This window comes from Perissodus microlepis, chromosome 1 (genome assembly GCF_051167445.1).
Source record: "Perissodus microlepis isolate ML-2025 ecotype Zambia chromosome 1, ASM5116744v1, whole genome shotgun sequence".
NCBI classification, from domain to species: Eukaryota; Metazoa; Chordata; class Actinopteri; order Cichliformes; family Cichlidae; genus Perissodus; species Perissodus microlepis.
The window spans coordinates 8,447,059-8,463,617 of NC_140461.1; the positions used below are offsets into that span (position 1 = coordinate 8,447,059).

A 16,559-nucleotide genomic window follows, 5' to 3' on the forward strand; every position below is an offset into this window, starting at 1 on the left:
ATGGGGCGCTGGCTTCTTAGCCTGCACCAGCTCAGGCTTAGAGAGAGCAGTGCCTCTGGCAAGCCCCAGCCTTAGCACTGCTTCACCTTCTGGAGGACAGCTAACACATTCAGACTGTAATTCACTGCACAAAACAGATATATCATGGGTTAACTGGCTCGTAACACCCTATTCAGCAAAACCCTGATGTTGCGTCTTTTTACCTTGTATAAATGATACTGTATTATGCTGCTTAGAGGAACTCTGGTGATGAAGGAAAAAATTAATAACCCAACATTGTCAAAGCACTTTAAAAGTCATGCATTTTATGCCAGAAGATAGGTTTCTAGTGCTGTAGCATAAGCAGAACTTTACTGTTGTAGCTTGGTGATAGTAAGTTAGTCTAAAAAAGACGAGGTCATTAAAAGAAAAGAAAAAAAAAGTCAGGTTTATTTTTTATTTTCTATTAACTATTTCATTACTGTACATCTTTTTTTATAACATAATTGATGACACTTTTTTATCCATCTTAAAATAACAAAAGAATGCCTCAACAGTCCACTTAAGTACAGAAATTAAATAAAAGTACCTGAGTTACCTTCATTCACCCCACTTAACCATTTTCCTTTGGCACAATATGCCTAATTTATCAACAGTAACTCTGAATTACAGAATTAAATGCACATTTACTCGTGTGTCATGTTTTCATAGTTCTGTTTTGTAAAGTGTAAGCTACAAAAATACTTTTAATAGTGTGTTGTGCTTCCATATGTTATGACTTAAGAAGTTTTTTTTACCAACAACTGCTGTGTTTACTGTAAAAGAACTAAAACTCAAAGGACATGATGACATGCAAAACTGCGTCATTCTTTGTGTGGCTGTAACAAAAAAAAACCCAAACAAAAAACCCACCACCATTGAGTATATGAAAACTGGATTTTCACCAACTAAAGTTGGTTGGATTGCATGTTGTGACCATAAAATGTCATCAGCCAGCAGCCTCAGTCCCTATCAGGCAGTCTGCTGCACAGAGCACTCTCCTCTAGCCTTGGGCGCTGGCCGCACTAGCATGCACCCTTCCCCCATTGCCTCTCTTCTCTCTCCTCTGTCTGTCTCTCTTTTACCAGGCTGCAGTGACCCACCCTTCCCTTCCACCCCAACCCCACCACTCCCCTCCCTGTCACCCTGCGGCGCTTAGCTTCCATAGTGTCAGTGCACAGGCCTCAGTGTTGACAAAGCAGCAGGCCTTCAGAAGACACATCAAACCCTGTCCCTCCTCTGTGCTGTTAGGGAGCTCAGCGCACAACAAAAGGACAGGGACTCAAGCTTCAGTCTCAGGCCATTACTAGTCTCAACAACATAGCTACAGACAGAAAAAGGCCCTCGAGGATAATGTACGTACCAAGACTTACAAACATGAGCTGGATCAGCTCAAACCATTCAAGACTCAATCCATGTTTTCTGACTGTTGTGATGACAGTGCTGTGATGGATGATTGTAAATATAAAACATAAGTCAAGGCTGTGGGTTGATGCCATCATGACACATGCACTCTAATGAGGACTGTGGGTGCTCTGCAATGCCAGGGACTTCCCCCAAGGCACATTGAGCGGGGGAATGCTATGTGATGCATACCAGATGTGATTGGAGACATCACACTGTTCACGTTGTTACTGCTAACCAAATAGTAGCAGCAACAAAAGCAAAAGATCATTTTTCCTCTGTTTACACATTCAAGGCATGAGGCTGGATGCTTGTAAGACTGATTTGAGCCAGAAGCAGAAAAACACATTTCAGAGGATTTAGTTTTTTCCCCAAAGAACTTCAGAGAGGACTGCACATAGAAATGAAAATTTGGTGACGGATACAAGAGATGACATAAAACAAAGTTACATTATCACGTCTTCTTCTCTGACAAAACAGAGAAAATGTCTAATTTCTTGGCATTTTGGCAAAGTTTCATAAACATTCTCGTGTTCTAATTTCATCCTGTACTCACGAATGCCTCTATTACCTGATGACCTCCTTCACAGGTACTTTTTCATCAGTTTGTAAATATTTAGAGCCTTAGACCACATGATGGCAGCAGATTTTGAGATTTTAGACAATTCTTAAAATGTGGAAAATACATTTTCCGCTTCATTAAAATGTCAGATTTCTTTTTTAATTTATCTGATCTATAACAATGAGAGGAGGATATTTTCTTTGCACAAAGAAGAAAAACTAAAAATACAGGTAATATAATATATAAAATTATCACAATACTGTATTTTTATAATTGATTTATTGGTCTATATGGAAAATTGCCTTTTTTCTGAAATATGTTTATTTTAAAAGTATCCAGTCACTAAAGATGTCAAAAAGGGGGTAGAATATGTAAGATTTTCCGTTTTTTTAGTGAAGTAATATTAAGTACCTATGATGGCATCAAAGTACACTGCCTTTTTCAAGGTTCAGAGTCTAGCATGTTTGGGGTACTCTGCAGGCTTCCAGTTGGCTAATATTTAGTAAATGTCTCAACCAATCACATTAAGATTCTGAATAAACAAAGACTGAACTTGACAACATCAGAGTCATTGCAGTTTTACCTGTAAAAGTGGAACTGTCTCATAACAGCAACTCTCAGAAGTACACAGAGTGTACACACTCTCCTTGTGCTCAGCTTTTTCTGAAACTTAATTGCTGGCATTAAGCACTTGAGGGAATTCTGAGCTGTGCTTGTTAGGTGTTTGTGAGCAACACAACTCCATACGTTCTATTAATAAACTGACACCCTTTTACCTTCTCTCTCTCGCTCTCTCTCTCTCTTTCTCTCTCGCCCTCTCTCTCTCTCTCTCTCTCTCTCTCTCTCTCTCTCTCTCTCTGAAATAATGAACAATAAGTGTCGCTGCTGCACCTCAGACACACACCAACATCAAGCAGAATGTCAAATGGCTGTAAGAACGGAGCGATTGACAGCAACCGGGCTCCACAAGGCATGCAGATTACTAAAAGCAAGTTCTGAGCGTTCTTTTCAAACTTTCTCCACATGCCAGAGGGGTAAGTAGAAGTGGAATGCTTGAAAGAGATTCTTGCAAATGCTCACATTTAGAAGGGCGGATGTGACTGTATTGTGTCTACTGTTTTCACCTTTGTGCACATGTAGTACAGTTGTGTGGGTGACCTGGGTTATGTGGATCAAAAAAAGGACATGTTGGCCAAATGCCCTAAAGGCTTTAATTGAAAAGTAAGAATAAAAAAAGAGACAATAAATATTTAAAAATAAACCAAATGGAAAGACTATAATATAAAAGCCTATTTAATGAAATAATAAGTAGTACAGCATATGGCTTCAAAGTGACTGGTAAATGTGTGTTTTATCATTTTAACGCAGGAGAAAACATTACCCATTACCCTTGTACATTAATAACAACTTTACTGATGAATTATTATTGATGATTACTGACTATCAGATTCCACCATATATAGAAACAATATTACACCTGGTCCCAAAATTATAATGTACATTTTTATGCAGACGGCACTGTTTTATGCCACTGGCTCTTCCCTTGAAGTACATGCGATCATCTAAATGTATCAGTGAGCAGTTCATTAGCCCTTTTGGAAACACCAATCAAGAAAATGATATTTATATTTCTTATGGTGATATTGTTTATAGTCATGTTTCTTCATCCACCTTGAAGCCTCTTGATTCTTGCATCACAGTACATTGTAATTTACCAATGATAAATTGGTGTAGGTCTTTTCTTACTCACTCTTCTATGAAGAAGTAGGATGGTCAACCTTAGGAAACAGAAAAAAGTGGCAGTGTGTGGTGTTTATTTACAAGGCTCTACTGCAGAAATTGCTTGGTTAGCTCTAAACGCACTACATGCAATTTCAGGTCACAGAATGTGCTAACATTACCTGTTATTCACAGTGAACCTGGAAAAACAATTTTTCATTACGTCTGTGATGGTTCTCAGTCATCCAGGTCATCGTAGTCTAAGGAGCTTGGAAAGAAAAGCGTCTGGACTTCTTTAAGTTTCCTTGCAGATGTTTCACCTCTCATCCGAGGAGCTTCTGAAGAAACTTCTTGGATGAGAGGCGAAACGTCTTCAAGGAATTTTTCATTACTTTGCTGCCTACAAATGGACTGAGCTACAGAAGACTATGAAGCTTCATTCTATGGCTTTATATGAACGTTTTTAAAAGGTGACATTTATGTTTATCCAAAAACTAGAGGTGGCTGGATAGACCCAGATATTGAAAGTATTAATACCAATACTGGCATTGGTATTGAATTGATTCTGACAAGATAGGATAGATACTTTGTTTGTTTAATTTGCGTTTAATTTTTTTAACCTCAAACATGCACTATGAAAAATGTCTGAACCTTAAATCAAAGTTATGTCAAATAGAAGCTATAAATCAAATAGGTGTGTTCCAGTTCACATCTGTTTGATTTGTAGCTTATAGCACATTTGAACAACAGAAGATGATCCAAAGTGACGGGCACATTTACATTCCAGGTATCCAAAAACCCCAGCTTTAAAATGCATAAAAGGTGAAAGTTGTGTTCTGTGTTAGATAAGTATTGAGGAAAGTAAAAAATCTATTTGAATTAGTGGTCATTCAAGCGTGCTCTGAATTTGCAAATTGATGATTCATCTTGTGAATCATGACACGTGGCTCTCCCCTTGATAAGCTGCCTTTATAGCTTAAAAGTATCAGTATCGGCAGTACTGACCCTGTATTTGCTTGATTTTAGATCAATACCAAAATTTGCAATATCCCACACTAAGATCCCTTGTACATGCTTTTTTTAATCCTCTGAGATCCTCTGACCCCAATGCTAGTATCAAATCCAACCCTGTTTTTTGGGGGGGAGGCTGGATTTTTTTTAAAAAAGTTGATGTCATAATTGAATATGTTTTTCATAAACAGGTTTCTGTTGAAAACGATATCTTGATCTCAATGAGACAACATGTTTAAATAAAGGATTTAATAATAATTAAACTCATCAATATGCATTTTTTTGTTCACAGTGTTACACCTAGCCAGCAGATGGTGCCATGTTCCATCTTTCATTTGAGTAATAAGTATATCCTCCAGATTAAAAAAAAAATACCAGCATGCACTCATTCATTGGTGTCAGATATCTGACCTGCTTACAGCAAAAAAAAACAAAACAAAAAAAAAGGTAAGCATGTGTCTGTACCACAAAAAAGAAGGTGGAATAAATTGTTTTTAATAAAAAAAATAGTACAATTTATCCCTCAGAGGCATAAAGCATGCAATACACCGTTGATGCTGTGATTAGTATATAGTAGAAAACGCTTTAAAAAATCATATATAATCCTCTTGTGATAAAGCTGGAGAAAGGCACAGCATTGTCCTCTGTGCCACTTTAGGCAACATAAGTAATAGCACCTTGCATTTGAACCTAGAGGCAAAGTTATTCTTCTTGGGGTCATGCATTAATTCATATACTTCATTAACATATGTCTGAAGGAGACTTTGAAATTTTGACTGATGTATGCAGTTGAATGCTTCACGTTGCAACATAAACATCTTGACTCAGATTTGAGCAAAAATCTATGTTCATTTTGTAGTTTTACATAAGTAAACATTTAAAATAATGAAGAAATTATGTGGAATAATCCTTTAAAGAAAACTAGAACAGAGCTGTTATCTCGCTCTGTGCCTGCATCAGGGAGACCAAACATCTATAATCTCATTACCTGGGTCAAATAGTACAATCAGATCTACATTTTTTAACCCTTAACGAAGAAAAAACACTAATCGTAGGGACAGTTTTTTGGACGGTTAAGAAAATGGAAATGGAAACCTGTCTGTCTTCTCACTTGCTGATGTGCTGGTCAGGAGGACAGATGTTTAGATTTGGGAAATCTCAAAGCTGCATGCAAATCCTCAAGATGACCTACTTCTTCCCTTCCACATAGACACCGATAAAATCCATAAATTAAGGAAATTAACTGATGGGGCCCGGGGCCACTTTGTAAGCTATTTAAATCTTTAAATTTACAACATCCCTGCATACTTCATGTAATTGAACTAACTCCGGGCTTGTTTCCTTTAATGAGAAAAAAAATCCCTCTTTCCCTCCAGTCTGTACCTCTGGAAGCAACAAATCTGTGCCAGAGGGGAAGAAGGGAGCGCTTGAGGCACGCTGAGGTCTCTCTAATTATAAAGACTTCACTTGCTTCAAGGAGAGGCGCATTCTCACACATCCATCAGCTTGCTGTCAAATATCACCAGCACTTTTTAATTTTATATTTAAATATCTGTTATTTTATGCCGATTTTCTATAAATCTGTCTCTCTCTCTCTCTCGCTTTGTTATACACACACACACACACATACATACATACATATATATATATATATATATATATATATATATATATATATATATATATATATATATATATATATATATATATATATATATATATATATATGTATATATGTGTGTGTATATATATATATATATATATATATATATATATATATATATATATATATATATATATATATATATATATATATATATATATATATATATATGATAAGAAAATGTTAGAAGAGTATCATAGTGATATTGCTTTGGAAATCTATGTGCTTAAAAAGAATGTTAATACTATTCGGGATAAACGAGGCTCCAAAATACTGAGTGAATTGATGTATTTCCTGTGGACCAATAATAAGTTCCTACACTGGTTGGCGCCAAATATCAAGAAACGAATATTACACCCCTCTCACGATTCTGGTACAGAGTAATTACTGGGCTCGATGTTGCATCAATTATTCACAGTTATTTACCCGCAAATAAACAAACATGCAAATAAATAAATAATCGTCTCCTTGGCGTGAGCACCTGCTTGACTCCTTCTTCCCCCTTTTACTTTGTGCTGAAGTGGCGCAACACTTTAGCGCTTCATCACTTGCATTGTGTCTTTCTCTGTTGAAAAATAACAATAATCAGGCACAATCTTATTTTCCAAAAGTCTGGAGGCTGCCTCCTTTCATTGTAGAGTAGAGAGGGGGGTGTTCTGGGCAGATATCTCCATCTAAGCCCTGCGCTATAATTGAAATGGCGCATTTGGCTGCAGGCAGGTTGTGAGGGCGCTTTCTGCAGCAGCATGCATGCATGTCCATAGACGTCATTTGATTTTAATGGCCTGCAGGAAATTTGGCGTTACAACTCCAGACATTAAGGCAAGAGAGAGAGGGCGAGGAATAGAGAGCGGGACACGGGGGAAAAATCACAGCATGAAAGATATTGGTTCAAGGATATCGCTTCATTTTCAACATATTTTTTCCTGCTGAGACTTTATCAACAAGTTATTGCGTCTTTATTATATGTTGCCTGAGTAAAGGACTATGGCAGCCCGCCCGCTTTAAACTTTAAATTTAGCTTGGAGATGGAAATGTAATCCTACTAGCTGGACAGCCTGGGGAACTATTACATCAGACGAAATGACAATGATTAAAATCTGCTTTTTGCTGCTCTAAATCTATTGAGCGACAGACAGTTGCCTGTTAGGTTTCCTACCCCCTCGAAATCACAACTACTTTTTGCCGGAAAAAATAAGATAAGTTATTATATCTATGTAGTCATAATTTCGGGAATAGAGGGTATCACGTTTTCTTCCTTGAGAAAATTGCCTGGGTGAGAGAGTGTAGTTGAGCTAATTGTAGCCTAATCCCTGGCCCAGAGGCGCTTGGGCAGCCCGGAGCAAGATTTTTCTTTTTTAGCTCCGCTCTGTTATTTAGAGAAGGATTATTGGCTTTCTTCTTCTCATAACAAACCACAGGGGCAGTTTCATTTAGGCAAAAAGGCAGACAAGAAGCCGAAATACGAAGCAGGATTCCAATAAGAGCGCACATTTTACGCGTATCCAAATAAGAGCAGAGAAGGGGAAGGAGATCATCTCATCTATGTTCAAGGTAAGGACGCTTCCTGTGCGCTTTGGTACAAAGAAGCTTGGTGAGGACAGGTCGAGCCAGCCTTGCAATTGAGCCTTTAAAGCCACAGAGACTCTTTGCAGTCGATCCCGGCCACAACCTAGCGTCTTTTAAAAGCAGTTTTGTGTCGGATACAGAAAAAATACTTGGCTTTTCCGTGCGGCAGTATAGGTACTGGAACTGGACGGCGGTGTAGTTCGGTGACAAACTCGGGGGCATTTTGAGAAAATATTTGAAAATTTGGGGGGGTTACGCGGACAGCAGCTGGGACTGACCGCCGGCACGGATTTCCTCCGGACTCCCTACAATGTTTGAAACGGTAGGGTGACAATTTAATATTACAGAATCCAATGTTTTTTACGCACAGTGTAGGCTTAGGAGGTACAGTTTTCGTGAAGGACAGTTGAACTGTGCTGGAGAGTCCTGCATTGGGCTACTGCTCGACCAAAGTGTATTTTCTGTCTTTTCTGCCAGACTGTACCCTATAGTTAACACGTGTGTGTTTTATCAATCGGATAGTGAATTACACGTGTCGGGATTATGCTTTTAATTGTACAGCAGCAATAAGACGCCATGTTGAGCATTTGGTAGATTAAAGGCAGAGCAGGGGCTTGTGGTGTTGCTGCGGAGGGAGTGTTGTATCGCACCGTTTCTTTTTCAGAGATTTCTGTGTCCTTTTTAAAACGTGGTTGTTTTAAAGATCGGTCGTCAGGGTTTATGTTGCTGTCATTAAGTGTGAGCTCGACAGCAGTATGTCTGAGCAGGGGTCGGCGAAGGGAAGCAGCAAGAAAGCAATTCAAAGAAGGAAAGTTGAGTCTCTGTAGCTGCTGTGATTTTTGTGAAGGAATTTATGTGTTGTGTGTCTACGTGTGTCACTCACTGTTTGTGTGTATGTGATAGGGAACAAGAGAGTTGGGAACAAGAGAAATCAATGAGAATGTGATCGGGATAGTAAGAAGATTTCTATATTTATTTTCCACATTTGTTCTTCATTGCATGTCAGTGTAAGGAATTTATTGTTTAATTGGTGGATAAGTAGGAAAGAGGAAGATACCCGCGATGGGACAGACCGATGGGTGTTCGTGTGTGTCTTTGTGTATGTGCCCTAAACTTCTTAAGTCTCTCCAAGTTTTTTCTCTGTTCCTGGGTTTTGAAATGTAATCCCGTCTTCTTGTAATCGCATTAAACGAATACGATACTGCTGTGAGGAGGTCTATATAAAAAAAAAGTCTCCTGTCTCATAGTGTGCCCACTGGCATTTCTCTCAGAGCCGCGGGGATGATCTGGACTTTGGCAAAAGGTCTCCCGTCTATCAGTAATGACAGTGCAACAGCCCATATGTGCAACAGAAAACTGATCAGTTCACATAATTTAGTGAAAGCTGGGATTTTATTATATCAGTCTGTTTAAACACACACACGTGTACTATGAAGCTCCAATTATTATTTTAGGTTTCCTCGAATGGAAGGTCTGTATTTCAACCAGAGCCTGTAGGCACGGACTAGTGGTAATAAAGTGGAGAAACGGTGACCTTTATTCTGTGATTATTAAAGAAAATTGACTAAGAACAGTATATCTTTGTTTACTTTTCCTTTAAAAAAATAAACTCAGCCTCTGTGATGTACAATATGCTTCGTAACAGATAATAGTAACACTGAAATGTGGCCACACTGATGTTTTGTGGTTCACCTGCCGCTGTAGGCAAATTACGCACCAGTAGGTTGGATATAAACGCCTCCTCCGCTCCTCCTGAAGCAGTGCGGAATCAAATGACGGCGCATCGAATTGAAAATATTTTGTCAATCATTTCATCAGATAATCTAATTCAGCTCTGCACTGACCTCGGAGTGCTCCGGCGTGCTCCCAGTAAGCCCCAGTCCCAAATATATGCACCCACAGTCTGTATACAGTAGGCTCTAGTGCCATGTACTTTACTTTATTTTAGTGGTTAATCAACGACACTGAGCTACAGCAAGTAGATACACAATAGTTTGGCCTGCAAGTAACATGATACTTCTCCTGCTTTCGACTGAAATCGGATGCGTTTTTGTGCAATACATGAGGCCCGTGTGCCTCAAACTATCTGCGGACACATGACAATCTTAATCTTTTTGTGTACTGAATGGATGCGTGTGCGTGTTAGAAGAAAAGTTGAAAGCTCCCTCCCCGTTGAGCTTTCCTTACTCTTAGATTGGTGGTTGGTGTGTCTGGGCGCATCACGTCTAACACATAAGGCGACCTTTAATTAGAATATTGCAGCAGCAGTTTATTTTATTCCCCTGGAGGCTGACACCTAGCATTCCTCTCTCTCTCCCCTCCTCACCCTGTCTCCCTCTCCCCCTCTCTTTTTCTATCTGTCTATCTCCTTCTGTCTCTCTCTTTCTCTCTCTCTCTCTCTCTCTCTCTCTCTCACCCCGATTCTAATAAGCATCCTCCTATCCTCGCCTGCGGTGCTGCATGAAAAGATGCAAACATACTTAATTAGAGCGGTGGCAATAATTTCCAGGCTAAATATGCGACCAGACAGACATGGAAGTGATCTGATACCATTCAGAAAGGATACTATCTACTTCCCTGTTTAGGAGCACTCTGCTGATTTTTTTATTCTTCTTTACCTTTATTCCCATGGCTTTTCTCTATACTTGCTTTCAGGAGGGAAGAAGCATGTCAAGGCTGTCTCTGACCCGGTCCCCGGTCTCTCCTCTGGCCGCTCAGGGGATCCCTCTGCCGGCTCAGCTGACCAAGGCGAACGCCCCGGTGCACATCGATGTCGGGGGACACATGTACACTAGCAGCCTGGCAACCCTCACCAAGTACCCAGATTCAAGGTAAGATCAGTCCCTGCCTCTAGCATCGCTGCTGATCTTAATGTATTAATTCATAGCTTATCTATTTATTTATTTTTTTAAATCAACTTTAAGAAATATGAGCAAACTAAAGAGTAGTTTATTCTGTCTCTTGCTGCTTTTGTTTAAAATGTGACACAGTTATGCATTTATTCCAGTTTAACTAAATAATGGAAAATGTTTCCTAAATAAATATTCAGTTAGATTTCAGTCGCTTTTTATCTTAGTAGCTTTATGTTGCATTTTTCACAGTGAATCGTTTAAAAAATAGATTTGACTGGCGGTTTTGTTAATGAAGTCTAACAGAATCTGAGATGTTAGCAAGTCATTTAGCTGACTGGCATTGGGACACCACCAGTGAAACTTTGGGGACAATTTCCCCATATATCTTTTCAAATCATGTGGGGGCATTTCTCTTCTCTTCATTCTTTCAACTTTGTACCTTAAAAATGATACATGTGATTGCTTTTTTGTTTGTTTGTTTTAAAGGTGATTATTTCAGTCTTCCAATAAATACCTCCAGGGCTTTTATTTTTTATCTCCTTTCACATGGTAGCTGTTATTGAAAATTCAGCTACTGTGCAGAACCTTACACATGTTTTACTGCTGATGTGAGTAGTAGTGTTTGTGTGAATTCACACCACGCAGAACATTTTCACACTACGCCCCCTTTTCACAGTCCTTATTTATTTATTTTATTTTATTTTATTTTATTTTTTCCCACAGATCAGGGTGCTGTTAGGAATACTAGAAAAAAAATTAATGACGTAAGCGTCCAGAACCCCCTTAATCAAAGTTGATGTAAAACAGCTTCAAATGTGATTAAAATCATGGCATGTTAGAAGTTGTCGGGTTTTTTTGCAACCGCCATTTATCATGTGTTGCAACATGACCTTATCAAAACATTTTAATAAAAAGTTGCATGACTTATCCTTTTATTTTGTGACCTATTGTTTTCATTATCTGATTGTTATAGTCACACATGAAGCATTTCCACTTCTAAGAAAAAAAAGCATGATGATTCAGGCTGTGTAAGAGCTGATGGTAATCCACCATCCCACATTTTTATACACATTTTTAGCTCCATCCACAAACAAGGTGCCACTACTAAAGGAAGCAAATTCAAATAATGATAAAACGACTCCGTTTTATGCTGATTTGAATGACCCCTCCCATATTTTCCTCTAATGCAGTTTGTCATTTATTGCATTATGCTCCCTGCATTTCGGCATCAGCTGAATCCCATGTGGGCCAAGGTAAACATACACCAGGTTGTTAGAAAACCTGCCAAATTGGCTACAGGAAATAATCCACATAATCCCCTGGTAATAAAGTCTTGATATTCATAGAGTCTGCTGACAGGAAATCCCTGACAACTCTCTTTTTATTCCAGTGCAACATGTCATGAGAAAGATAAAGCTTAAACCAGAAAAGGGTTTATCGTTGTTTGTGTTATTAAGACAATTTTTTTTGTCCACTATTTCAGTGTCATAGTCAGTTTATCCAGTGGACAGATGGTTTTTACATTTCTGTGTCATTTGTATTCGCAATTGTGCATTGCTATTGTGTTCCTGTATTTATTATGCTCTGATGCAGCGTTACACTTTACAAAGAAGTTATTCACTCTGAGATGCACAGGGTCTTTACTCCAAATGCAGCACAGAGTCATGTCAGAGCATCCAAGCAGTGTTTTTACAGTAAAGACCGGATATCAGTATGAGTGTTGGTTTGGTTTAAGTGCTCTTTCCTCTTTCTTTCGCCTTCTCTTTTCACACATGCTCCTTTGCTCCTTCTCTCTCTCCCTCCCTCTGTCTTGTGCTGTTTCTTTCTCACTCTGGATCACACACAAACACGCGTGCACACACGCACATATTCACATGCATACACTCACTGTTTCTCTCTTTCTCCCAGCCTCCTCAGCGTACAGTTGGCCTCAGGGCTCCACTTTCCACTGGAGCCAGTGGAAGGAGGGGCCCTTTTGTGTGAATTAGTATAATGGCTGACAGCAGAAAGCAAAACAATTACACTGGCATAACCGCATATGCTGTGTTCAGCTACATCCGGTCAAGAAAGGCGCGTGGGCAAAACTGAAAACGTGATGACTGAAAGAGCAGGGCTAAAGAGTTTGAAGTTGCTGATTACTTTTAATAGATTGGGTTCTAAATAATGCAGGGTGCCAAGAGAAAGTTAGTCTAGTAACTAATGTGTGGATATTCATCTTCTTCTGTGTGGGCCATATTAAGGGACAAGGGTCATGAAACATTGATGTGCACTCTGTGTAGCTCTCAAAGAGGACAGTCTCAGCAGTCACTTGAACAGAAGCTGAGGAAATTAGGGGAAATGTTCCACAGACAAGGAAACTATTTTGAAAGGACCACTGGACATTTTTCTCTATGAAGACGAGACTTCTATGTCCAGAGATGATAGATCTGTACTGGCTTTATGCTTTTTCAGTGGTCCTCTGTTTCTGGAAATGTACTTTTCTATAAGCTGAGCTCAAAATATGTAACAGAATTTTGGAGTTGTGTTATTTCATTGCTATTTTGTTTCATTATCACAAGCTTCTTTTTTTAGTACCAACACCACACCATGAGATAAAGCTGAAGCTTTCAAATAAATCTTTTACTCTGTTCACTTAATGTTAAATATTAACAGGAAGTAATTGTTGCTCCGGAGTAGAAATAGCCGTATTATACAACCATAAAGTAACAGATAAGAAAACAGAGCTGCAGGCAAATATTGGCAGTACCAAAGTGGAGATGTTTGCATTAATACATTCATGTTTATAGTATTTTTTATTTTTAAAAAATCACATAATCTTGCAATTAACCCCAATTTGGACAGATACTGAGCAACTGAGCTATACACAGTGAAAGTTATTACCAGAGAACCAGCGAATTCTGTTGCTGCTGATTGCATTAACACGTCAAGATTTTCAAAGGCATTATAGTTAGGCTGGAACTTGAGTTAAATGTTCTCATTTATTTTCCATAAGTCGCGATCTTCAGAAAAAGCGAAAGTGTGTTTCCTTATTTTGAAACCTATCACCCTTCCTTTGGGTTAGCTTGTTTGGAGAACCATGAGTTTATCTAGTATTTCACAGTTGCTTCAAGCATGACTTTGCGAATCAGAGCCAGGGACTGTAGCGATTTGGTTTTGAACTTTCTTATTTGACTTTCCCTACTCGGAAGCCATTGTGGGCAGCCTTTGATGTCAGGTTGGACAGCCTCACCGAGATCCCTGGGTGTGTTTGTTTCACTTTCCAAGAAGCACTGGGTGCTTTGTCTTCGTTAGGGGTCCACAAGTGATACAGTTTCCACACATTGTCTGTTCAAGCAGAATCAGTGTTACCTGGGTCCTATTCCCAACCTCGCGAGGATGCGTCTTTGGCAGCTCTCAGCCTCTGGCTGGCTTTAACTGGTGAAGCAAACATCCTGCCAGATATTGCCCACCTACTGCCCCACTGCCTGCCCTCGCTTGGCACCACAAGGGTAGGAGATCTGAGCCATCCGTGATAACCTCCAACACCCACCACCTCCCTCGTTCTCAGTGACTAGCACACATTATCCAAGTTTTTTAGTTCCGTCAAACCTTTTTCTCTCCCACTTTATCGCTCTGCATTTCTCCTGCATTCTGTTTCTTTCTTTCTGTGCTTCTTTTTCTTTTCTCTGTACTTCTGTTTTTTTGTACTTTCGCCTATCGTTGCCTGTCTCTTTGTTTTTTGGCCCTTCTGTTTGTGTATCTTGTCTCTTAATTTCTCTATACAACCCCCACTCCCTATGGACACACCCTTTTCTCTCTACCTACCTGTTAAAAACAGCCCACTCTCCAATTCAGAGATTTAACAGAAAAGGGAAAAATGAGGAGACCAACAGAGAAGACAGCGAGACAGAGAGAGAGAGAAAGAGAGAGCGAGAGAGAAGGGAGTTGGAGAGAGGGAAAGAAAAAGAAAAACAGGCAGCATTTTAATTGCTTTTTAAAAAAGTGGAGATGAAAAACAGAGTTAGCCTGGAGGGGTATGGTGAAATTCTAGCTGGAAGAATTGCAAGACCATATGAGAAAGGAACACCTCGGGCAAAACAGGGAGATGAGTATTGGTTTTTTATAAAGCATTTTGCATCGATTTCCAGAGAGAAAGCAAGTAAGGGAGAAGGATAGAGACAGAGAGAGAGACAGAAAGAAGGAAAGTCGGAGAGAGTGAAAACGAGAAAGGATGGCAGGAGGGGAGAGAGGGGGGAGAACCATCTTTGCTTTCCTTCTTCACACAGTCAAGTCAAAGAAAAGAGACAGAGCAAATTTAATTTGATAGCTTCTGTGTGTTGAGCCAACACATCAGGGTCAGAAGATACCTGATACAGCCAATAACTACAAGCTCATACACTTTTACAAAGCAGCCGATTGTAATTGTAAATTCAAGCGAAAGGAGTCTGTGAGTAAAGCCTTGGTGTTTGTTCATTGGCATTCCCACTACAGCTCCCTTCCTCTGTCATGTAATAGAGTTTGACAATGCCAGTGTTCAGGCAGTGCTTTGTGTGTGTGTGTGTGTGTGTCTGTGTGTGTGTGTGTGTGTGTGTGTGTGTGTGTGTGTGTGTGTGTGCGTGCGTGCGTGCGTGCGTGTGCTGGTCGGCATATTTGCAAATAGGTTTTATGATTTTCTTTTGTCGCACAACTTTGTCAGCCAACCTAGAAGCTGTTGTTGTGATTAAAGTGCTGATTACTTCAAAATGATGATAATAACAGCAACATAGCTCCGTGCCAAGAGCTGTTTCTCTGCAAGACGATGTACTGTAAATGTGCACGGAAAACGTTAAGAAGGTTACGTGCAACAGATTTCTCATGTAAATCAGCGGTACAGCTTATTTACACTGCGTAGGCATTCCAGGTTTCTCTGCTGAGGGTGAGTTTTGTTTAAAAATGAGTCACCAAATTAAATTATTGCACTTCAGACCTGGGAAACTTTAGCGAAATGAGACACTTGCACATTCTCAATATTAGCGAGATGCTAAAAAAGTTTTTTTTAATTATTAAAAAGGGGATATTTAGTACTTGGAAATGAACAAACAGATAAAGTGAAGGTGCCTGGATGAGATCATTAGACCAGCGAGAGAGGAACCTGCAGGTAAGCGGCAGGAAAAGCACACAAATATTAGGGGAAATGAATATCTGTCCAAGGGTATCTCGAGGCGCGGCACCAGCATGGTGTGATGAAAGTTTAAAGATAACAGCAATTTCCACTCTTTGCTTTGATGAGCCCCTGTAGCTGGCTTCAGCCCAGCCCTTAATCTTGCAGTAAACTGAAGGGGTTAAACATGGGATACTAGGAGGCAACAAGTGTTTTATTATTATAGCAAAGTCTTGTCAATACTTAGTGAAAGCTTAAAAGTATATATGTATTTACTGTCTTTAGTTTATCATTATTCACATCATTTGGGCACTGATATTTACATTATCTTAGAAGTTATTGTGTCCTTGCTTCAACATGTGAAAGAGATACCTCTGTTGACTAATATAGTTATTTTATTTCATTTTAACCAGCCCATTTAATAGAGGGAGAAAATGAAAACTCAGCACACTTTGTTGGGTTCTGGTCATGTTTCTCATCTTAAAATGGATTTCTGAAAACAAATTCAAATATTTAAAGGTCAATATGTTGAGTTCATTCTCAGTGGGGTGGTTCATATTCACAAATATACATGTATATGTTTTAGATCAGAATTATCAGCTGATGCTTTGTCTTTTTATTCTTCTACAAGAAAAACTTGCA

At 39.2% G+C, this 16,559-nt stretch overlaps 1 protein-coding gene across 4 annotated transcripts in view; it reads left to right on the forward strand.

Moving 5' to 3' along the window:
* Positions 1-2,995: 2,995 nt before the first annotated feature.
* Positions 2,996-16,559, forward strand: part of kctd15b (potassium channel tetramerization domain containing 15b) — a 31,093-nt gene continuing 17,529 nt past the window's right edge. The window contains exons 1-2 of one of the 4 annotated variants that reach the window (XM_084928898.1): positions 2,996-3,018; positions 10,602-10,777. In XM_084928898.1, the coding sequence (XP_084785024.1) occupies positions 10,614-10,777 (164 nt within the window). In that variant the 5' untranslated portion in view covers positions 2,996-3,018; positions 10,602-10,613. The other 3 variants (XM_084928889.1, XM_084928880.1, XM_084928871.1) reach the window with 3 other exon arrangements.